This window comes from Mercurialis annua, linkage group LG7 (genome assembly GCF_937616625.2).
Source record: "Mercurialis annua linkage group LG7, ddMerAnnu1.2, whole genome shotgun sequence".
In the NCBI taxonomy this organism is placed as follows: domain Eukaryota; kingdom Viridiplantae; phylum Streptophyta; class Magnoliopsida; order Malpighiales; family Euphorbiaceae; genus Mercurialis; species Mercurialis annua.
This window is the reverse complement of record NC_065576.1, coordinates 10,384,871-10,409,012: the sequence shown is the minus strand read 5'-3', so window position 1 is coordinate 10,409,012 and position 24,142 is coordinate 10,384,871. Positions and strand designations below refer to the sequence as shown.

Sequence of the window (24,142 nt, the reverse complement as noted above, 5' to 3'; positions counted from 1 at the left end):
TTGTCAAGTGACTGGTTTCGCCCCTACTCCTACTTGTTAGATAATTTTTATAAGTTAATAGTATCAAGACTTGAATCGCTCATCCGCTTTCCTAATAGTATTTCGAACACTGTTAAATGTTAGAGAGTCTACACGCAAGAATACTTAAGATACGACAAGTCTAGTTGAATTTGTACAAGACAAAATGAAATCCAACAGTAGGTAAGAATATGTTTCTGGAAGTATAAAGAAGTTGAGAAATCAATAAATCATTTTATTATGATGTTGAGTCTCTATTTATAGAGAAATAGGTGTTGTTTCTTAAAGATTGCGATTCTTGATTTAAGACACACCCCTTGACCAAATGTCACACCTTTTTTTAAAAATCGCGACCCTAATAAACTAAAAGTCACATCTTCTATCAAAAGTTGCGGCCCTTGACCAAAAGTCACACCTCTTTTAAAACATTGCGACCCTTGACGAAAAACCATGACTCTTCTCTTCTCAACACATTGGGCTTACCAAAAAAAAAAAAAAACGAGTATGCTAATATAATTAGGTACCTTTAGATTTAAACATAACCCAGTGAAATAGCACAAAATCTCGTTGAAATTTCAGGTAGTTGAGCTTTGAACTTGTTATTCCATGTAACAAGATCGGTGTTCGCTTAGCACTATTTATGTCCATGTGCTTTATCTTGTTTCGTAAATTTATCGTGAAAGAAATATTCTCATAACCGAACTTCATTAAAATTTTGAAAAGAACTCAATCCTCCTAATGGAACAGTCAATATTATTATATAATGTTTCACTTTTATCCAAATTAGCAGTTTGTTACTACCCATTGAATCTAAGGTTAAGGATTTTCTAACGTTAGATTGAGTTATTACCATTGTTAGAACTCTTACTCATGAAGTTTCAGTCCTATTTCTCTCGACATAGTTTTTACTAAATCTCTAGCTAGTGATTAATAAGTAAACGGATCAGCTAAATTATAGCTTGATCGTATATACGTGAGTGAAATGATTCCATCTTTAATTAATTTTCTCACATAAGTTTGTCTTAGAACTATGTGTTTAGATTTCCTATTGTATATTGTATGCTCTAGTTAAAATGGCTTGGTTATCATAATGTGTCAACACTTTTATAATATCATCTTTAGCCAATGGAACTTTCAATAAAAGATCCTTCAACAATTCAGCTTCTTGTCCTGTGAAAGCAACAAACTCTGATTCCATGGTTGAAAGAGTGTTGTATGTTTGTTTCTTACTCTTCCAAAAAATTACACCTCCGCCAAGTGTAAACACCCATACTATTGTAGATTTATGATCTCCAATATTAGAATTCCAACTTGCATCGATATATCCTTCTAGTATGGCATGACATCTACTATAATGGAGGCCAAAAAATTTAGTTCTCAAAAGATAACAAAAAATCCTCGTGATGCATATCCTTATCCTTCGTGATAAGATGATAAAAAAAACGCCATATCTCGAGATTCAATAATGACATTAGACTCCAAATTTAAAAGTCTATATGTCTTAATATTGGATGCATATCCTACAAAAGCACTTTTGATTCCACAAGGACCCAACTTATTCCTTTTAGGATCCATGTTCCTATAATAGGCTACACAGCCTTAATACTCTAAAATAACCGATATTTGGCGCTTGCTCGGTCTTTCCAAATCTCATATGGAGAAATACCAATTTTCTTTAAAGGAATAATGTTCATAATATGGCATGTAGATAGTAAAGCTTCACCCCATAAATTAAACGACGATTCATAATGCCTCAACATGGAATTTATCATCTCTTGATGTATTCTATTTTTTCTTATGGCTAAACCATTTTTTACGGTATTCATGATGTAGAACGTTCATGTATACTTTTATTATAATTGTCTTCCTACCTTGTTAAAGGAGTGGATATATCATGTTCTTGTCCGGTTTTTCACAATGTTTTGGATAATACTTTTCATGCTTTAATCAGATGAACTCTCTTTCAACCAATCTGGAGTCTCTTTGTAGTAGGCAATTTTTGCTCGGGGTCTTTGAGTTTTGTGGAATGGTGGAGTAGGTTGGCGCAAGGTCATAGTACAGATGTTCTTACTTTAGTTGTAGTTCTTTATACGGCATATGGATGAATAGGAACAATTTGGTTTCCAGACGCGATCTACTAATAATCAAATTGTTTCGGATATGGGGCATATGCTTAGTCGATGGCGTGAGGCTCAAGTTTCTACTCCTACATATGGCAGTAGTCTTAGCTTGTAGCATATCACAAGCTGGGTTGCTTCGAATTGGTATCAACTTAAATGTAACGTTGATGCTTCCCTTTTTGCTGCATAAGATATTACCCGTTTTGGCATTATTAATCATGATTTTACTGGTAATGGTGTTGCATCAAATGGTAAGTTCATGGGTTTGTTGGGACCTCTAGTGGCAGAAGCTATGGCTTGGGGAGGCTCTTTCGTGGATCAAATCTCTTGCAGCTTAGAATTCCAAGTCTAATTCAGAACTGTTTATTTATGCACTTCATAGTCAAACTACTGCTAATTCTGCTTTTAGAATGATTATCGAAGACCATGAAATTCTTGCCAAAGGATATTCTTCATTGTACTTTTTCTATTGTTTGTCGATCAGTGAACCAAGTAGCTCATGCTCTAGCTCAAACTGTTAACTCTCAGCCTCATTTAGGGGTTTGAATTTCTAATCCTCTTCTTTTTGTTTGCGATGTATTGGTCTATGATCCTCTTTAATATTAGGTTTCTTTTATTTTTCAAAAAGAAAAAATGAACCTTCTTTTATCATATAATTGAAGCACATACAAACATTTTTTGGCTTCACTTGGTTGGGGTAAATTCACTAAAAAAATCTAATTTTCCGGAAGATAGCATTTTTTTTTAGTTGGTTCACATTTTTCAATCTATTTCGCGAAAAGTTGAGGGGTCGACTTCCCTTTGATTAATGAAATAACTTTCCTAATAAAATTTCGATAAATTCTACTTCCCTAGTAAATTAATTAAAATACAGTTATATTTATATATTTAATTAGTTAAGTTAATTATCAAAGATAATATTATCTTTAAATTTAAATTAATTAAAAATAGAATGTAACTTTCCGAAAATTTATTAAGTGAACCGATTAATAAAAAAATTAATTTCTTCCACACCAACTCCCGGGAATTATAAACTTGTGAACCAAGTGAGGCAAAACTATTTATTAACATATTTCATAGATTCCTATAGTTACGTGTAGTAAACTAGATTTACCTAAAACTTTTGGGCGTTGTCTTGTCAGTTGTTTGGACAAAGACATTGAACATTGATGAAGTGAAACTTAAAACGTTTGCTCCCGCCAAATTTTAACCAACACTATGAAATGGTTAGATCTTCACTCTGCTCTCGCCATAACCAATTTTCAAATCTTTCAATAACCATCAATATTAACACATTTAACTCCCAAATCCGACAAGCTGTAAATCAAGACAACCCCCAAAAAGCCCTAACCCTGTTTCGCGAGTTGAAACAATTAGGGTTACAACCCAACAACTTGACCTTTCCTTTCCTATCCAAAGCCTGTGCGAAGCTCTCCAGTCTCGGACACTCTAAGATCATCCATACCCATGTCATAAAATCACCCTTTCACTTCAATGTCTTTGTCCAGACAGCTCTGGTTGACATGTACATGAAATGTCATCAGGTGGAGTTAGCATACAAGGTGTTTGTTAAAATGCCTGAGAGAGATGTTGCTGCTTGGAATGTGATGCTTTTGGGTTTTTCTCAACTGGGGTTTTCGGATAGAGTGTTTTGGATGTTTCGCGAGATGAGGTTTGATGGGATTTTGCCAGATTCAGTTACGGTTATGGGAGTGAGTCGAGCGATATTGGCTGTTAGGGAATTGGAGTTAGCTAAAGGGGTTCATTCGTATGGGGTTCGTAGTGGGATAGACAGTGAGGTTTCTGTTTCTAATACTTGGATATCTTTGTATGCTAAATGTGGCGATTTGGCGATGGCTGAATCGGTTTTTAATGGAATTAGAGTGGGATTAAGGAGTTTAGTCTCATGGAATTCTCTAATTGGTGGTTATGCTTATCATGAGAAAAGTTTTGATGCTTTAAATTCTTACCAAAGGATGCTGTGGGATGGATTTTGTCCTGACATTAGTTCGATTGTTAGCTTGCTTTCTTCATGTGTACAGCCGGAGGCAGTTTTTCAAGGTATGCAAGTTCATTCTCATGGGATTAAATTAGGCTGTGATTTAGATGTTCAAGTGGCAAATACTCTTATATCTATGTATTCCAAATGTGGTGATATTTACTCTGCTAGATGTTTATTTGACAGCGTAAGCGACAGAAGCTGTGTTACATGGACTGCAATAATCAGTGGTTATGCTGAGAAAGGAAATATGGAGGAAGCGTTGAAACTGTTTAATGCTATGGGAGCAGCCGGTGAGAAACCTGATTTGATTACTGTACTGTCTGTGATTTCAGGTTGTGGCCAAACCGGAGTTCTTGAAATTGGAAAGTGGATTGATGCCTATGCAGATTCTAATTGTTTAAAGCATAACGCTATTATTTGCAATGCGTTGATAGACATGTATGCAAAATGTGGAAACATAGATGATGCGTGGTATATCTTCACTACTATGCCTGATAGAACCGTTGTCACTTGGACAACCATGATTGCTGGATGTGCTCTTGGTGGACTATTTGAAGTGTCTTTAGATCTTTTTAACCAAATGGTGTACTCCGGACTGAAGCCAAATCACATTACGTTCCTTTCCGTACTTCAAGCTTGTACTCATGGCGGTTTTCTTGAGAAAGGATGGGAGTGCTTCAATATGATGACTGAAATCTACAAAATAAACCCAGGATTAGATCATTATTCCTGCATGGTAGATCTCCTCGGACGTAAAGGAAAGATTAAAGAGGCGTTTGAGTTTGTTCAAGCAATGCCTATCAAACCCGATGCTGCCATTTGGAGCTCATTGCTCAGTTCCTGCAAGATATACCAAAATGTTCAGATTGGTGAATATGCAGCTCATCGAGTTATAGAAATGGAGCCACATGTGTCGTATCCATATGTGGCTTTGGCAAACATATATGCATCCGCCGGAAGATGGAATGGAGTTGCAAGGATAAGAACAATGATGAAAAATAAAAGGGTGATAAAGTCTCCAGGACAAAGCTTACTAGAAATAAATGGGAAAACTCATGCATTTACTGTTGAAGACAGAGGTCATTATAATGGGGAGCTTATATATGATATTTTGGACTGTCTGGTTTTGCAATCAAAGGATGACGAGACATCACAGCAGTTAGATTCTACTCTGGAGCATGTGTTAGAAAGCATCAGTTAGCTCTTCCAAGGTGAGTGTTACAAAAAGAAAAATTTCTCTTCACAATATAATGGAGTTAGAGGTTAGTTATTTGGTATGTGAGTGTTTATCTCATACAACCGTTGCGTCATGTCATTTTTACAACAAGTCAATGAGCATTTGCGATAGGATATTTTTTTAATTATTACTTTTTTTTTATCATTCAATTTTCCATATGGCTAACACACTATTAGTGTTTGCACGAGTGACATGGTGCAACGGTTGTGTTGTATAATTTTCTATAATTCAACGGGATCACAGAGTCAGTGGTACTAAACTTTTAACTTCTAGTTTAGTTTGATACTAAAACTTCAATTTATATTAAAGTGGTATCATAATTTCAAGTTTTATTTATAGTCAAAATACTTCAAAAAAATTTAGATTAAAATAAGTTGATGCAGTCATCGGTGGCAATATATTCTAAGCGCCTATTTGGTTCAACTGTTTCTTATACCTGATAGCTGTTAGCTGTTGCCTGGTAGCTGGTAGCTAATAAACCATACGTGTTTTATGAGGTTTGATTAGTTGTTGCTGTTTATATATAAAATGACCGTAAGACATAATTTTTATTTTTATTTTTATTTATTAATTTATAAATATATTATATTATATAATATTCAATAAAAATGTTAAAAATTATTTTTTTTATAAGAAGGAACGTTTAGTTCAAACTTATTTAGATATTGTTTTTTGTATTTAAAATAATAATTAAGTTATAGTTTTGTTAATATAAATAAATAATATTAGATAATTAAAAAAATGATTAGAGTATTTAAAAATAATTTAAATAAATATATATATATATATATATATATATATATATATATATATATATATTAAAAAGGCCTAATTACTTAAAAACCACCCACCTTGTAACTTTTTTTCATTTATACCATGATCTAGGAAAATTTTCAATTGTACCATATATTCGATTTTTATGTTTCATCTTTACCCCAATGAGTCTAATTGACCTATTTTCTTTTGAAAAAGAGTTTAAATTAGTCCTTCATTTTTAACCTATATTCTGATAAAACGTTAATATTAATTATTTATATATCTTTTTTTTAATATTTTCATCCTTGAATTAATTAAACTATCAATTTTTTTAATTTTGGGGTACAAATAAAACATAAAAATTGAAAATAGGGTACAATTGAAAATTTTCCTAGGTCATGGTATAAATGAAAAAAAGTTACAAGATGGGTGGTTTTTAAGTAATTAAGCCTATTAAAAAACAAGATATCCTAATAGGGGTAGTTTTGTCTAAGTAATTAAAAATATTGAAAGTTATCAGTTGTTGGCAAAAATCTCCAAAATGGAGCTTTTCAAAAAGCAGCTGTTGGAGGTTCAAAAAGCTCCAAAAATTTTTTAGAAAATTCTCATCAAACACTTTAGTGGAGCTTTTTGAAAAGTAAAAGGTAAAAACTCCACTAAAAAGTTGAACCAAACACCCATTAAAGAATATGTTGCTAACGGAACATGAAACGTCAACTGGCGTCTGAAATGGTGACCGATATTGCGACCAACATGGCAACTAATTCTATGATCAAAAAATGACGAGGTATATCGCTTCAAATAAAAAGTAAAATTTTGGTATCATTTTAATACGAATTGGAAGTTTTGTATCAAATTGAAATACAAAGTAAAATTTTGGAATCACCTTGTTTCTAATCAATTATTTGCAGTATCACCTTGATTGGATTGAAGGTGTTCTGTATTTATCTGGAGCAAAATGAGGTCTTCCATATACGTTATAATTTATATTTCGGTCTTTTATATTTGAAAATCAAATAGTATAATCTCTCTCATTTTTGTTTCCGTCAACAATTTAGTTTTGCTTTTAGTCAACCGAGTAAAGGACTAACTTAAACAAAATTAATTTCAAAAAAACGATATTGGTCATCCATTTTTGTTTCTGTCAACAATTTCGTCTCTTATGTCTATTTACCTCAAAATCCTTTGATTCAGTTAACTAACACTAAAAATAGACAGAGAGACTAAACTATTGACGGAAATATAAAGGCCTAATTACTTAAAAACCACACACCTTGTAATTTTTTTTCATTTATACCATGACTTAGGAAAATTTTCAGTTGTATCCTATTTTCGATTTTTATGTTTCATCTCTACCCTAACGAGTTAAATTGACCTATTTTCTTTCGAAAAGGAGTTTAAATTAGTCCTTCAATTTTAACCTATATTCTGATAAAACTTTAATATTAATCATTTATATATCTGGTTTTTAATATTTTCATCCTTAAATTAATTAAATTATCAAATTTTTTAATTTTGGGGTACAAATGAAACATAAAAATCAAAAATAGGGTATAAATGAAAATTTTCCTAGGTCATGGTATAAATGAAAAAAAGTTACAAGGTGGATGGTTTTTAAGTAATTAAGCCAAATATAAATGAGAGATAATATCGTTTGATATTTAAAAATGAGAGATTAAAGTGTCAATTATAATATATGTGGAAGTTGATAATTTGCTCTATACTTATTATATATAAAAACACAGATAGGGGGGACAATCAAATTTACCGAATAATTCTTTTCAATTTATTACTACATAAAGCTCTTATGGTAATTGATTAATTTATTAATTTAATTTATTATTAAATATAGATTATAATTAGAGTACTAGTTAGATATAGTATGATTAGAATTCTAATTTAGAAATGAATGTACTTTATCTATTTAATATAGTATGATTAGAATCCTATTTAGAATAGAATTATTATGAAATTTATCAATTTAATTCTTGGTCATGCCCTAATTTTTAGAAGTGGAATATTGCTATCTAAAAAAATCGATATCATGTCCTATTACTACTACTTTAATAATACAAGAGAGCTAAATATCAACTTTATTATCTATACAAACACATTTAGTGTTTCAAATTTGTTATTAAAATGTATAATTTTTTAATTATTTAAGTTTGTGACTTGACAATAAATAATGTCAAATGCAAATTCATTATTAGACTTCTTTTCAAAAGAAAAATTATTCTTTATAAAATGTAATTATTAATTTAAATTTATTCAAATAGTTATTTAGAATTGTATTAATTAGAATAAATTATTTATAATATTATGTTAAAATAATTGTTTAAAATTAAAATAAACTATTTTAAATATTTAATTATTATAAATTAAATTATTATTAAATTATCTAAAATTCTAACTAGGACAAGCTACTTCTAATAAGATAAAATTTTCTTAATTAACTACCATTTTAATTTTTATTTAATATTCTATACTTAAATATAATTTATAATTATAAAAATAATTATTATAATTAAATATAATATTATATAATTATCCTAATCCATAATAATATAATTATCATTATTTGACGAGTCATGTGGGAAACACCTAAACTTAGCATATGAAATTGAATTTACCCACGACTTTTTTCCTCTTGAATCCTGATTTTCAGCAGTATTTAAGCTCCCTGACATCATAAGTAGTTTACTAGACCTAGGAACGACCGCCAGTCCGCGGACTTTTTCATTTTTAATGCAAATTTAGAAGGTAGTTTAAAGTAAATAAGAAAGGCAATGATTTAAAATTTTATAGTCTACAAGCTCGCCCATGAAAGCGAAGTCGCGATCCTGGTCAGGAAAGACTAAGACGGCGCCTCGCATAAACTGACACTAGTTTATTTAAATGACAATTCTTCATATTATGATATGTACAATATGTCCTTTATAGTAGGTAATTAATGAAAAAAAATGGCCTGATGGACTGCATTAATATTCCGTTCATCTATGAACATTTTGAGGCTTTTACAGTTTGAACTAGGACCATTGTAAAAAGAAGAAGTTATGTATTATACCATAAAATGATTATTTACAAATATTCTTTAATTTGTCTAATTAGGCAAACATCCCGCTAATTTTGTTCTATTATGTGAGAGATTTTTAGGTAGACTCAATTTATCACGTCATTTATGGACTAGTCTATCACATTCTGATACGTTATTAAAATAATGGCATTATCGTAATATTACTATTTAAAAGTGTAAAAAGTAATAAACAAAATTACGATAATGCCATTATTTTAATGACGTGTCATAATGTGATAGTTTTAATCCATGGATGACATGGTAGATTGAGTCTACCTAACAATTTCTCCTATTATATATACCACTTTACCAGTATACCGGTCTCGGATAACCACCAAATTTTATAAAGAGCCGCACATCACTTTGACTTTTTAGTACAATTCCCTCGCCGCTAAATTTGCACAAAAACTTAAAAAATATTGCTGCCCTTGTAGAATCACCACTTTTTACAATTTTTAATAGCAAATAATGGTTGTTTCTAAGATTTTTAAGGTTGCTGATTTCATTTTTAATAGTTATTTTTGTAAAAAGAATATACAAAACTAATCAAATTTTATTCTCCATTTTCTAACTCGGTTTTCGTTTGTCATGAATTTACAGTTGTGATACACAAAACTAAGTTCAAAAATATTTGCGAGCTAGGAAGATATATACAAATTTTGGCTGTCAATTGAGGTAATTTTTACTTTAGTTGGGCTTGAAGAACTTAACGCTGTGACAAGTGGTATCAGAGCTGAAGGGTAGGCCAAGCCCCACACCAAAAAAAGAGCGATTAAGAATATCGAAAACTTTTCTAAACGCGAGGACGTGGAATTAGTATACTATTTCGCTTCTTTTTTTCTATACATCAAAATGACTATCTTCCTATATATTTTTTTTAGGGGGGGGGGGGGGGGGGTTGGATTGTATTTATTTGTCAAAAGGGAAATATTATATTCAGCATACATAATAAGTAGTAGAATTAGTTATAAAATATTACTAACATCTACTTCGAAAATTAAATTATAAAATCAACTAGACTATATATTTATATATTGTATTTAATAATATAAATCAAAAATATAATAAAGTTACACTAACAGTGTATCAATATCTATTTGAAAAAAAATCTAATAATATACTAGAAGTATAATAATAGATATACACATATAATATTTTATAAATATCTATACACTCTAATACTATGTAATAAGTTTGTGGCATATTATCCGAACCAAAAGTTTATTAAAAATACATTAGTATTATATCAGTAATATACTAAAATCAAACTAATATATGCATATCAAAATATATTTAGATTTCATAAATATATTAAAGTTATACTAAAATTATATAAATATTATATGGATAATTTATTAAAATTTATTAAAATTAAACTAACAACATATTAAATACATACACATTAAAATATAATTATTTTTTAATTTTGTATTTAAATTTATGCAAATGAATATTCTTCCAATAGAAACCATTACCCTTGGGCAACCATATATGCAAGAAAATTGGCTCATTGTCGATGTCAATATTACTCCTTCAAGAAAGACTAATCATGGCTACGGTTTTTCTTTACTTTTTAAGATTTCCTTCTTTATGGTTAAATATGGGCCAAATGTCTTAAAAAAGTCAAACCTTTTATAAAAGTTTCACAAAAATTCTGACTTTTTAATTTTGTCGATTTTGGCCAAAAACAAATTATTTGGTTTCAATTGTGGCCAACTCTCAATTTGATTTCAATTTGCCTATATGGAGCTTATGTGACGCCTATGTGGCATGTCAAATATTAAAAGGTCAGGATTTTTGTGAAACCAAATAATCCATTTTTGGCCAAAATCGACAAAATTGAAAAGTCATTTTTGTAAAAGCAAATAATCAGTTTTTGGTCAAAATCGACAAAATTGAAAAATCAGGACTTTTTTGAAACTTTTATAAAAGGTTTGGCCTTTTTACAACATTTGGCCTTAAATATGTAAAAGTAGTTTCAGTTGTGTACAAACTAAAAAAAGAAGTTATTGCTATTTTTAGCTAAATTCTTCATAGCTATTGAGATTTACATAATCTATTCCAAATTGATGATTAAATAAAAACAAAATTGAAGAAGTAAAAGGCAAGAATCGTAGACAGGAATAATATGGTATGCTACTTTTGCTTAGATTTATATGTATAGAAGCGGATCTAAAAACAACGTTAGTTCCTCAAAAAAAAAAACAACGTTAGAATTTTATTTTTTTTGAAAATATGCTATTAATATTAGGGGCTATTTGGTTTAAGATTGAAAATGGAAATTGTAATTGGAATTGGAATAAGAAAGAATGGGAATGAGAATGATTGTTTTCATTTGTTGTTTGGTTCAAAATTAATTTAATAATGAGAATGGGTAAAATTTAATAAAAAAGTATATTTTATTTATTAAAAATATTTTTTTACATAGAAAATTTATTTTTTATATAAAAAATAATTTTTAAAACAAAAATTAAAAAAAATATTTTTACAAAATATTCATTATTTTTGAAAAAGTTAAAAAATAAAAAAATATATTTTAAAAAATTGTAAAAAAATATTAACAAATTTTAAAAAATTATTTTCTAAAAGAATATTAAAAAATATTTTTTTATTATTCTAAGTATATCTTTTAAAACAAATTTTTTAAAATAGTTTTTATAATAATTATATATTTATTATTTGTTATTCAAATATTTTGTTAAATTTTGATTCCCATTTTCAAAAGCTCACTCTCACAGGGTAGGGGGGAAACAATTGATTTTTTCATTGAATGAGTAATCACATTCCTATTTCTTATTACAATTTGACAAAACAAACACGAATAATGAGAATCATTCTCATTCTCATTTTATTTTTAGGCGAACCAATCGGTCCCTTAGATTTAAAAAAATGATAATATATCCACCATAAAATATTTATTTTGCCAATTTTATCAATCTTCTAAATTTTTAGTACAATAATGCCATATCTTAGAGACAATATATAGGTTGTTTTATTTTTTGTTTCTTACATGCTTTGTCTATTTATAAGAATATTATGTTAAATGTATAGACAATAGACTCGAACTTCTTCTCTCTATTTAAATAATAATCACAAAATGAAAAAAGTTACTGCTGACTGAAGAATGAAATGGAACGACACATTAAACATAATGATACCGAAGACAATTGGTAATTGAAATTCAGAGTGGCCGCCGCTTATTCTGTCCTTCGATTCTATCCTGATTTAGTAAAAAAAAAATGTTATTACTACCAAAGGAATGTTCGGTGTGGTCTGCTGCAGAAGTTGGATATATATAGCTTGGGTTTTACCGTTTTCTTTTGAGGATTTCATGTTTTAATGGCAGGACATTGTCCCGAGAGGACCGTATTGGAAGCAATGAGAATAGAGGTGATCACGGTTTATAACCCGGCGGTTCCAGTTCGAAACCGCCGGATCACGGTTCAAGAAAAAATGGAACCGGCCTGCAACCGCCTAGGAGACAGTTCCATGACGGTTCGAAATCGGACGGTTCCGGTGCCGGTTTAGGACGGTTTAGAAAAACAATTAAAAATAAAATTAAAATTTAATTACTAAAGAATGTAATTTAATAATAAAATAACTCACGGAGATAGTATTATAAAAAAATAAAATAAAATTTAAAAAAAATAAAATATTAACCAAAGATTTAACTAAAACAAATATAACATATATTTTATTCTAAAAATAAATATATTATATGATAAAGATATGATATGTATTTTAAATATATAATATATATTTTTTATCAACGGGTTCGACTCTTAAATCGCCGGTTCCGACCCGAAACCGCCGGTTCACATTACAACAAATCTGGAACCGGCCCAGAACCGCCTTTTGTACGGTTCCGGGCCGGTTTTAGTCCGTTTCCGAGTTTGACCTGTTTCATGTCGGGTTTGACCGGGCCGGTTCACGGGCTGAACCGGTCCATGGCCACCTCTATATGAGAAATTTTATGGTGTCTGGTAGTTTGGGAGTTATGGAACTGCCGAAATAGAAGAGTTTTCAGTAATAAACAATTGATCAAGGAGTTAATCATTTTTAGTTGTTTTATGCGATCTACTTTCATTTACAAATGCTGTAATAAGAGTTTCAATTATTCAGGTATGGATTTTTTTAGAAGTGCATTCTGTATTTTGTATCCGAACGATTGATTTTTGGCATGTTTCTTTTAGCATAAGCCTCTAGTGTGCCACTTATTGTGCGATAACTAAAAGTTTCGTGTTGCCACTTTTTGTGGCTTTTATAAAATTTTATATTCATTAAAAAAAATTAACCAAAGAAAAGTCATTAATTAAAGAAACCAAAGAAAATTCAATCCTATCATGACGATGAAAACTGGTCAATTTTACCCATTAAAGAGGTCGATTTAATGCTTAAGGGTATAATTGAAACGAAAAAATGTGAAATAAGGTAAAATTGACTAGTTTTCAACGTCGGGATAGGATTGAAATGGGCTAAAAGGTCGGGTATGTTTAAAACATTAAGCTTTAAAAAAAGATAAAAACACTTTATTAAAAAAATATTCCAAAAATAGAAATAAAACTTCCTAAATGGAATATTCTAAAAATGTATATGCGACTTTTTAAATGGAGCGGAAGGAGTAATACTTTTAGTGGACTACTATTTACCGCCCAAAATTACTACCCACCGCCCAACTTTTGACTATAATACCCCTAACCTATTTTCAATTGAAAAACAAAAAAACAAACATCCTCTCAACTCAAAAACCTCTCAAACTCAACCTAAAATCCCGACGATAACCGGAGCCGATCTATACGGGGACCTCCAGTAATTATTTTATTTTTGTTTTTAACAGTTTTAATATTTTATAATTTTTTTTTATTTTTTTAAGGGCCATCGTCTAATCTAAACTCTAATTACAAACACTAAAAATTAAAATTTAATTAACTAAACAATTAACCAATTTAATTTAGTCTAATAAAATACAAATAATAAAATTTATAATTAAACGCACATCCTAAACTTATACTAAGACTAATAGAATTTAATATAATTAATCTCTAACTAATAAAAATCAATTAAAACATATTTAATTATTTATTTAATTAATTAAATTTATTTATTTATTTAAATTAAAAAAATTAAAAAAAATAAATATTGACCCTCAGGGATGAAATCGTCCCCCAGGGACAATTATCCCTTTGGGCTATCGCAAAAAAATGTCGATTGCCCAAAGGGAGCAAATCATGGAGATAGCCCTTTTGGGCTATCTCCATGATATGGGCCATCGCTTTAGGATGGCGATGGCCCATAAAGCCATCGCAATAAAATGGTGATGGCCTTATGGGCCATGAGCCATCATAGGGCGATGGCCCACTAAAACTTATTAAAAAAAATTAAAAACGACGTAAAATAGAAAAATTATCCGGGTACGCTAGTTTCGGATGGTGGATATTCGTTTCTCGACGAATCATGAGCGTTGTTCGTCATTTTAATCGGTTATTCAAATCTATTTGAGAGAATGCATTTTTTTTGTTAAGAAATTTTTTTATTCAAAGGGTAAAATGATAATTTTCAGTGCGGTGGGTAGTAATTTTGGACGGCGAATAGTAAAACCCTATTTTTATGGTATAGAAAGTTTAAAATTTACATACAAACCATTATAATGAAGATATCATGTGAGAATGTTTTGATAGGATTTTTTTTTTTACATAATTGAGAAAGAGAAATCGTTTATAAAAGAAAATTAATTTACGATTTTGACAAGTTATTATCGAGTGTTTATACTATTTGAATTATAATTCATTAGTGTTGTGTTTTGATAGGATTATTAATTATCGAGAAAGTCTAAATTTCGGATTATGCTAGTGCTAATACAAATTTCAACCACCCTAGGACATAACTTTATCGTCAAGTAACATTTTCAGCTCTTTCTCAATAACTGCATGCATCTACGTACATATAGCTGTCTAGGCTTCTCCTTTTGAATTAAAATTGATTAATTACTTCCATTTCTATGATAACATTGCATGCATTGGGCAGCTCTTAAATTACACGTTTGAAGTTTAACCATAAATTTTTCTAATTTAAACAAAGAAAGATAACTAATTTATGGCTTAACATATTTTAAAATTTCTGTTATTTTAATTTTTTTTTGTTTTGTTGCTAAGCATTTTTATTTTTTTCTTTGTCTCTATATTTTCAAAATTTATAAAATCCTTTTGTTTTTTTACTTAGTTTTGTACTTTCAAAACAATCTTACTTGTTCCCTCACATTTCTGCATTTTTATTAAAAAGAAAATTTAAAAATTGTTTTGAAAAATATAGGATCAAGTAAAAAAACAAAACCGCCTAGAGACGGAAAAAATAATACAGAACCTTATGTTATATTTTGCAATAATTTATTGTCAAATTAACAAAAACGGGTCAGTTTTTTAGTTCACTGACTCAATAATTCACAGGTTCATACAGTTTTACGATTCAATAAGGCTGGACTATATATATTTTATTCTTAAGAAGAACCAAACTTAAGTAGCCCTCGGTTTACAGTTGAACTGCTAGTTCGATCTGATTATTAAAATACTGATTTAAACACTCATAATTTACGACGCTGGCAATCTATATCATATTATTCTAATCACTTCATAAGTTAAAGTTAGTAATCACTAGTTTAGTTTGGTTCAACCAACATATTTGGCATAATGCTTGTCTGACTTACATTTGGTGTCCAATGTTTATAGTAAAAATTTAGAGATGATTGTTTATTTTAGGATAAACTTGTAATTGAATCCCTTAATTATATGTTTATTATAGTTAGTCGTTCTTGATTTTCAATTTTTCTCTTTCTGATCCCTAAATTTTTATTTATGGTTGAAATGAGTCCTTCTTTGGATATCTGTCTTTCGCGTGCAGTCACGCTCCGTTAACTAACAAAAATATTAAAAAATAATTTTCATTTATGAAAAAATTGTTAGAATTAAACTCAGTTTGAGGACCTAAATTATACGCCTTCTTTTTTGAACAAAGGGTCAACGTGCCCCCTGAACTTGTGACACATAGACATTTAATCTAGTTTTTTTTGAACAACCAACCCCAAAACACTTCATTTTTTGGTCAAATTACCCCATAATTTATATTTTTATACCTAAAAATAGATTTAAGATAATTTTATCGCAACAATTAGAGAACTGTCTCATTTCTTTTTTGCATCCTTCGCCTTTGGTTTGAATTTCACGCGTTTTTAAAATATAATTATGGGATAATTTGATCCAAAAATGAAGAGTTTTGAGGTTAGTTGCTCAAAAAAGTAAAAATTGGATTAAATGACCCTCTGTCATAAGTTTATAGGGCGCGTTAATCATTTGTTCGTTCTCTTTTGATACACGGTGTTTTGAACGGACTCCAACTATAAGACGACATATTTAAACCTTTCATATTCAGACTGATTTCCACTCGAATCGGGTAGGTTCCTTGCGGGAGGTAAAACTCTAGCCTCAAATTTTAAACAGATGCATACACAAGTACGGTTTGAACCTGCGATCTCACTTAAGTTAGAAGAGCGCATTACCAACTCACATACGCTTTGGGACTAAACAATACATGTATTTTGATGAACTAGTCTCTGAATTTCAATTTTTTCTTTCTGATCCTTGATTCGTTAAATTCGATCCTAATCCGAAGATTCGTCCAACGCGGTCATAATTAAATTCTTCGTATGAAAAAGGAAAAACTACTCCAATTAAATGTTAGCGTTTCTCTCTTTAACTCTCTATATTTTTTATAATATATAAAATTTATTGATTTTATAAAAAATACAACACCAAATATACTAATAATATTTTTTTTGCAAGTTTTTGAATGAATTTGAATCTAATAGACAATAAAAATAATAATTAAAAAGATTATGATATTTAATATTTTTAATTTTTTATATATGAAATTCATCTAATTAGAATAATATCTATTTAAATTTAAAAATATAAATAAATTAATATCGTAAAAAAATAGATTATCGTGCATATAAGACACTCGTTAGACTTGTTTTGAAACTTTTTGAATAATGTACGAGCAATCCAAGTTTGTCTGCAATACTCTGATTTATCAGTAAGATCACATGTTAGTGTTAAAAATGTTAAATTAGAAGACATTCATTCATATAAAAATGTAATTTCATAATTTTTTGTTTCATATGAAATTAATTTTTATTTTGTCAAAAAAATAAATTATTACATTGGGAATAAGACATATAAATAATATATTTATGAATCGGAAAGAATAAAATTAAAGATTAGGAAACAGTTAATCAAAGAATATAATTTTGAAACCTAATTATGAGTTTATACTTTATTGACGAGTTCAATGGATATAAAATGTAACATAAACATATAAAATATTTTTTTAAGAAATAAAAAATTCTATTAATTAAAAGATAATTGCTTAGCCAGTATATAAAATTTTATGACCGGAGAGAAACACCCCAACCAATTAAATAAACTAAAATAGTCATATGCTACCTCATGAAATTTTCTATAGTAATTAAAATAATATTTATGCATCTCAAATAAATTAAAGTAGTCATGTGCTATCAAACTGATAATATTACAAAGCAAAAATTTATTGTTGAAGGCATCCATTACAACATTTAAAATAAAAAAAATTAGATTAGCTTCGTTTGTCATAATAATACTAACTGTAATCGCACGACTTCTACAGCTAGTAGCTATAACTTCATAGTTAAAGTCCCTGATCACATCTTCTGTGATATATCTCTTTTCTTTAACATTAAAAATTTCATCGCTATTGACGCAAAATATATCTATATTTGGAGAAAAAGCCGCTTGCACCGCAAAAACCAATTTCATTTCTAAAAATGAAAAATAAACTATTGTTAATTTCGATTAGATCAGATCTAATCTATACTATATATAAAAGCACGGATGGGGGGGGGGGGACAGGCAAATTTACTGAATAATCCTTTCCAATTTACTATTAAATAAAGGTTTTATAGTCATTAACTAATTAATAATTTAATTAATCACTATTGTAATTAAAGTCCTAATTAGCATAGGTAACTAAATTATCTCCAATTTAGCTTTAATATGTAAAAAATAACTAAATTATCTCCAAATTAGTAGGAATACCTAAATTATCTCCAATTTAGCTTTAATATGTAAAAAATAACTAAATTATCTCCAAATTAGTAGGAATACCTATCTTTTAGTTTGATTGAAATACAAAATTAAAATATTGTATTTGGTCAATATATTATTATCTAAATTTCTATTTTATTATTTTTAAAAATATTATTAATAAAATTAAGTTAATTATTTAATTATGGTTATTATAAAACCAAAAGAAGAATTTTCAATATGAAAAAAAAAAATTAATAACCGAATATATTATATTTACTTTTACAAAAATTCTTAACTAATTTAATATTAATTATAAATAAAAATTGATATAATTATAATAAAATTACTAATATGTTCATTGACGAGTTACGTTACGAGCCACGTGCATAGCACGTAATGCGAAACTAGTCCAATTAAAATGACACTATATATAAAAACCGTGATTTTTTTATGTCATTAACTCTTAATTATAGTTCGTATTTAATAATAACCATTTTTGTTGAATTAAATCCGAATTTTCTTCATCCATTAAATGATTGTTTTCTCTCATGTTATGTTTGATTGATTCAATGGAAGACTTGATTATAATTAATTAATTTTTTGTAATTAATAAAATAAAAAAAACTCAAATTGATATAAAAAGGTGGAATGTTTGAAGTTTGTGAATTATTAAACCAATAGCTAAACAGAAACCTTGAGGAAAATTGCAAAGGCATTTGCAATGTTGGAAAAAGAAAAACTAACTTTGACAATTTAAAAATATATTCTTTGATTAGGGACTAAATTTTAATTGGTGGTGTTAGTAACTTGCACCAACCTGCACCAACTACAGAGAATTTGCTCAAAGATCTGGCATTTGTGCCAATCAGTAACAACCACTATTGTACCTAATATCAAATCAATTGTTTAATGGGTTAGTCAATGGAATCAACTTTAATTAAATAAGGCAAGGTCAATTAACTTTACTGCATAATATTTAAACTCAAGAAATTCAAAATTCAATCCAAACTAACCCACTCTAACATGTAAACTAAATTTGGTCTCATTTTTAAATTTCCATTTATATCAAATTTTAAGTTTTACTAATTATTTTAGATCACACTAAACTCTTTTTAGCAAATCTATAACTCCTTTTGATTGCACATGTATGATCCACATTATATATTTTTGAATAAACTCATCCTAAAATTATTATATTATTAATTTTATTTCACTTGATTCTTAATCAAAGTTTTACATATAAATCATCTTTTAACTATTTAAATTGTACATGTGTGGGACTTTTAGGCCAATAAAGACGATGACGTTTTTTAGAATTCCGTCTATAAAAGAACCTCATATATAATAAATAAATAATTAAAAGATTATTAAAATCCAAGTATTTTCTTTATCTCATAAGTATTCAAAGAATTAACACTCTATTGGTAGCTAGTAATTATCTTTCGCGTCAAATGTAAATTGTGCTTTTCATACCACTTTTTTTCTGTTGAACAGACTTTTTTTACCACTTTATTTAACTGGAATATACATTTTTTATCCATAGTCCAAAGTTTAAATCTTCAAAGATTTGCTACTAATCAAATCTATATTTTTTTGTTCAAGTTACAACATTAGTACTATTAATAGATTATGTCCGAAGAGACTAATATTCAAAAAAAAAATTATTTTATTCAGCTGTAATTATTTTTCCAAAAACAAAATGATTCTTAAAGCATAATAACAAATATTATAACTTTTTTTTTATAAAATTATCATTAATCAATTATATCTTTCAAAATATAAATTTTAATATTAACTTATTTAATTCAAAAATAAAAGATGTAAGCATGTTAATAAAGTAAGGGTTAACGGTATGAAAAAACTTCCACTTTTTAGCCACATTTAGTTTGCACCATGACGTTATAAAATCGCCAATTTCACTCAAAACCACTTCTTTCGTTTGCAATTGCACCCTTAAATATAAAAATCCAAACCTTTTGGTTTCAATTGCACCATCAAACATCAAATTGACCTCTTTTTTAATACTTCATATTTTAACAAATATTCTAAATAGTCCTCAACGTTATAATTAAAATAAAAAATTATATTTATAACATAAAAATATTTATTTGTATTAAATAAAAAATTATTATTGAGTTTAAATTTTTTTGAGAAGAAGAGTTTTTTTAATTTAAATATAACAATAAGCGCTATTAGAATATATATTAAAATATAAAATATTGGTTTGATTTTTTTTAAGTGAAAGGAAGTCAATCTAATGTTTGAGTGTGCAATTGAAAATGAAATGTGCGAATTTGGGTGAAAACCGGCGATTTTACGTCAAGGTGCAAACAAAAAGGGGCTTAAAAGGTGGAGGTTTTTTCAGACCATTAGCTCTAAATTAAAACAAAAAAAAAGCAAAATCACAAAACCCTAATTTAAGAGTTCCTGCTAATTTGCTAAAAGAACATAATGCCTCTCCCTTCTCTCCCTCTCCAAAACCAAAACCCTAACCCTAACAAAAACTTCATTAATCCAACCTACAAACCCAACCAATCAAACCTAAATCAAATTATTATCCCTCTAAACACGCCACCTACATCTACTGTCATTAATTTTGAAAACTTTTCACGAGTTTGGAAGTATACAATTGTCACGACCCAAATTATTGAGCCGAGACCGACGCTAGGGAATGGGAGTGGTAGCTCCGAAACCCGTAGCAAGCCTAAACCACTAATAATTTTTCGCAATTAAAAATATAATATCATATATAAAACATTTTTAGAAAACTCTTTTAGATAATACTATTATAGATATTGAAATATTATATTAGAGTTTACATTAAGAATTAACTATTTGAAATCAAATCATAAGTTTTCTATTGACGCCTACTGACTAATGCAGCTCTAGGAATTCATACTTGTGCAAGTCCCACGACTTCTGGAACAATGGAGATGGTTTGTCTGATCCGACTCCGACTACCTGTAAACATCAGAGTGAGGGGTCAATATTTGGAAAAATACTGAGTGAGTTTGCAAGTTACTAATGCTATTATCAAAATATAGCATCGTATGCTTAATATGTATGTAAATTAACGATATAAGTAAACAGTAAACATTTTTAATTTAAAAGTGTGAGTCCAACTCACTAGATACGGGGACTCCAGACTACACCGTAACCGAGTGCTCACTCGTATCAAATTTAAAGTTTGAGTCCAACTCACTGGTGGGTCCAACCCACTAGATACGGGGTTTAAGTTACATCGTAACCGAGTTCACCCTCATATCGTATTCGTATTATATCATGCATCAAAATATTAAATCTTAATCACAAAATCAGGCACTCTAGACTGACTCACTAATGATCACGCAACCTATTGACACCCAATAGGTAGTTGGTCTCTTCGGACCGCACACTAGACACTCATCTTCAAAACAACGAATACAACAGCATCTATACAATTAAATTCATCAACCTATCATCTCATATAACAATTCATATAAATGCGATATACGGGTAATTATACTAATAAGGTATGAAAATAACTTTCATAATAATACGCAAAAATAAATTTGCCACTCACAGTGACCGCTATCCAAAGCTGCATTATCGTCACCCGCACACGTAGGCTCCGTGCATTGTTTGATCTCGTAGCTACTCCTGCTCGAAAGCCTGATAGCTTGACGATACATCCAATTCCTATTCAAATCATATGTACGTTTAATTCATAAACGTAGACTTAGTACTAAAATCTTAAGTTATAAACTTAGGTTCCTTATATCCCGAAACCCTAATCGAACTCGTTATGTTCGACATCCAAATTTCTCGTTTTCGGGATCCGTGATTAACTTTTAATGTCTGGCGTACTTAAAGTCGGAAATCTAGGTCGAAACAAGCACGATTGCTGGCTGTGCGAGCGCCCGAAGGATCCCGTGCATACGCACGGCCCAGTGTGCGATCGCACGCACACCGCACTCAACCCCCGAAAAATCCATTTTCCGGGCGCTTCGCCGCGCGCCGATACTCCCGACATGCTCCCACTCTATTTTAACATATAATCCAATCTAAATCTCACCAAAAACGACTATAGAAACGCGATTACGATTCGTTTAATTTGTTAAAACGAATTAACCCTTATTTACTAATTCTCGCAATGAAAACGTCAAACTTACCTCAATTTGAAGCTTAACGCTGATAGAGAATCGAATTCTGAACGAATCGATATAAAGAACGCTCGATTTGGATGAGAAACGGCGAAACGACGGCGGATCGTAATAGATCGTCGAATTTCTCTCGTTCTTTCTGTAACCTTCTTCTCCCATTTGATTCCTTCATTTCCTTTACATATAGCTTGGCTAATTAGCCAGTTTAATCCTTTAATTCTTTAACTTTAACCATTTCTCTTTTAAACTTTCTATTTTAACCAAATGGTTAATTATTTACTGCAACTTAATTACTTCACGTATAATTTATATTTAAATAAATAATACTAACACAAGATTATTACTTTCTGTCAATAATCTTCCAATTGCTATTCTCGAGGCTTAATTGGATAATTTGCATTTTGGTCCTTGAACTTTTCAAAACTTGCAATTTAGCCCAAAACGCATCCGCGTCCAAATTTTAAAAGGTCTCCGATTGACCCGAAACTTTTACCACCGATACTATAAAACATTTCGCGGACCTTGGCGAAATAATTTTCATTTCGAGATTTATATGGTTAAATTACCACTTTAGTCCCTTAACTCTAGTTCGGGACTTTTCTTGACATTTTCCCTTTTAATTTAAATTCCAACTTTAGAATTGGAATATGATATTAAATTCCTTTAATTTCTTGGAAATCCTTTCGATATCGCTACTCCGGCGACTCAACACTGAACACGTGGTCCAGTTAGATACTTAAATATTTTGGGGTATTACAACAATTTGCAAAACGCTTTTGCGATATACAAAGTTTACAAAAGCGTTACCCTAGCTAAAAGTTGAATAAGAGAAATTGTTGTTTCTGATTTCTCCGTCCTAACAATAACCTGTTAAACAAATAGGTTATTTCTCAGCTGAATAATATTAGTACAGGACGTTTCCACTTACATGTGTTTCATGCAAAATTCCCAAAAAGACATTCTTATTTACATGTTCCTCATGTGCGTACAGCCCATGTGCATCCCGCTCCTGCCAAACAAACATTGATTCGCAATCCTTCTTTGAAAGACACCATATCATATGATAATGTTGCCTTAAATGCCTTGTCATCTGCTGATAGCTTTTTGTCTATAAATAGACCCCTTACCTTGAGTCACTCCGCTACCATGTGATAGCAAACCCTAAAACAACTAAGTACACTTAGAGAACTTCATTTCTTCATTTTAGATTGTCCGGGCGTGAATAATATCATTTACAACGTGATTTTACGTTTATCTCGCAAGATTCAACTGTTGTATCATTCGTTGTATTTATCGTTGGAGCGTATGTGGCTTAGCATACTTCGGTCCAGAACCTATTCCTCGAGTTTAATCTTAATATTACCTTATTGTGTATCAATCTTAGTTAATGATATCTTATCCCTATGATTCATGGTATCCTCGTTGTATCTTTTTGCCTAGAAATGTATGATTTAGGTTGTTGGTTGTTTCGATCTATGAAATTAATATGTCATGTTGTACCTACTGATGTGTATCATATGCAGGGTGGTTTATATGTTTATGATTTGAATGGGTTGGGTGTTAAAACACATTTGTATGTAATCAATTGTTTAGACAATTTTATAAAATATGGCAATTTCATGAGTTATGGATGTCGTAATTAAACGAACGAATTGGAATGATGTACCTACTGATATGATAT

At 29.7% G+C, this 24,142-nt stretch overlaps 2 protein-coding genes across 3 annotated transcripts; both read left to right on the top strand.

Moving 5' to 3' along the window:
• Positions 1–3,361: 3,361 nt before the first annotated feature.
• Positions 3,362–4,140, top strand: LOC126656778 (pentatricopeptide repeat-containing protein At4g19191, mitochondrial-like). The gene is made up of 2 exons (XM_050351396.1): positions 3,362–4,003; positions 4,114–4,140. Exons 1-2 carry the CDS (start codon positions 3,362–3,364, stop codon positions 4,138–4,140), a joined length of 669 nt encoding a protein of 222 aa, XP_050207353.1.
• LOC126654775 (pentatricopeptide repeat-containing protein At4g19191, mitochondrial-like) lies at positions 4,041–10,061 on the top strand. 2 transcript variants are annotated; one of them, XM_056103874.1, is made up of 3 exons: positions 4,041–4,199; positions 4,324–5,351; positions 9,807–10,061. In XM_056103874.1, exons 1-2 carry the CDS (start codon positions 4,171–4,173, stop codon positions 5,339–5,341), a joined length of 1,047 nt encoding a protein of 348 aa, XP_055959849.1. In that variant the 5' UTR covers positions 4,041–4,170; the 3' UTR covers positions 5,342–5,351; positions 9,807–10,061. The 2 variants fall into 2 exon arrangements, with proteins under 2 accessions (XP_055959849.1, XP_050204710.1); XM_050348753.2 differs by lacking the exon at positions 9,807–10,061 and having other exon boundaries at positions 4,324–5,709.
• The last annotated feature ends 14,081 nt before the right edge of the window (positions 10,062–24,142 follow it).

What these genes read in the sequence shown, in the direction of transcription:
- LOC126654775 (XM_056103874.1), top strand. Translation starts at nt 4,171, where the DNA reads ATGTGTACAGCCGGAGGCAGTTTTTCAAG. An exon ending in GCCGGAGGCAGTTTTTCAAG is followed by an intron (nt 4,200 to 4,323) that starts GTATGCAAGTTC and finishes TTTATTTGACAG; the next exon opens with CGTAAGCGACAGAAGCTGTG.
- LOC126656778 (XM_050351396.1), top strand. Translation starts at nt 3,362, where the DNA reads ATGGTTAGATCTTCACTCTGCTCTCGCCATAACCAATTTTCAAATCTT. An exon ending in ATTTGGCGATGGCTGAATCG is followed by an intron (nt 4,004 to 4,113) that starts GTTTTTAATGGA and finishes TTCTTACCAAAG; the next exon opens with GATGCTGTGGGATGGATTTT.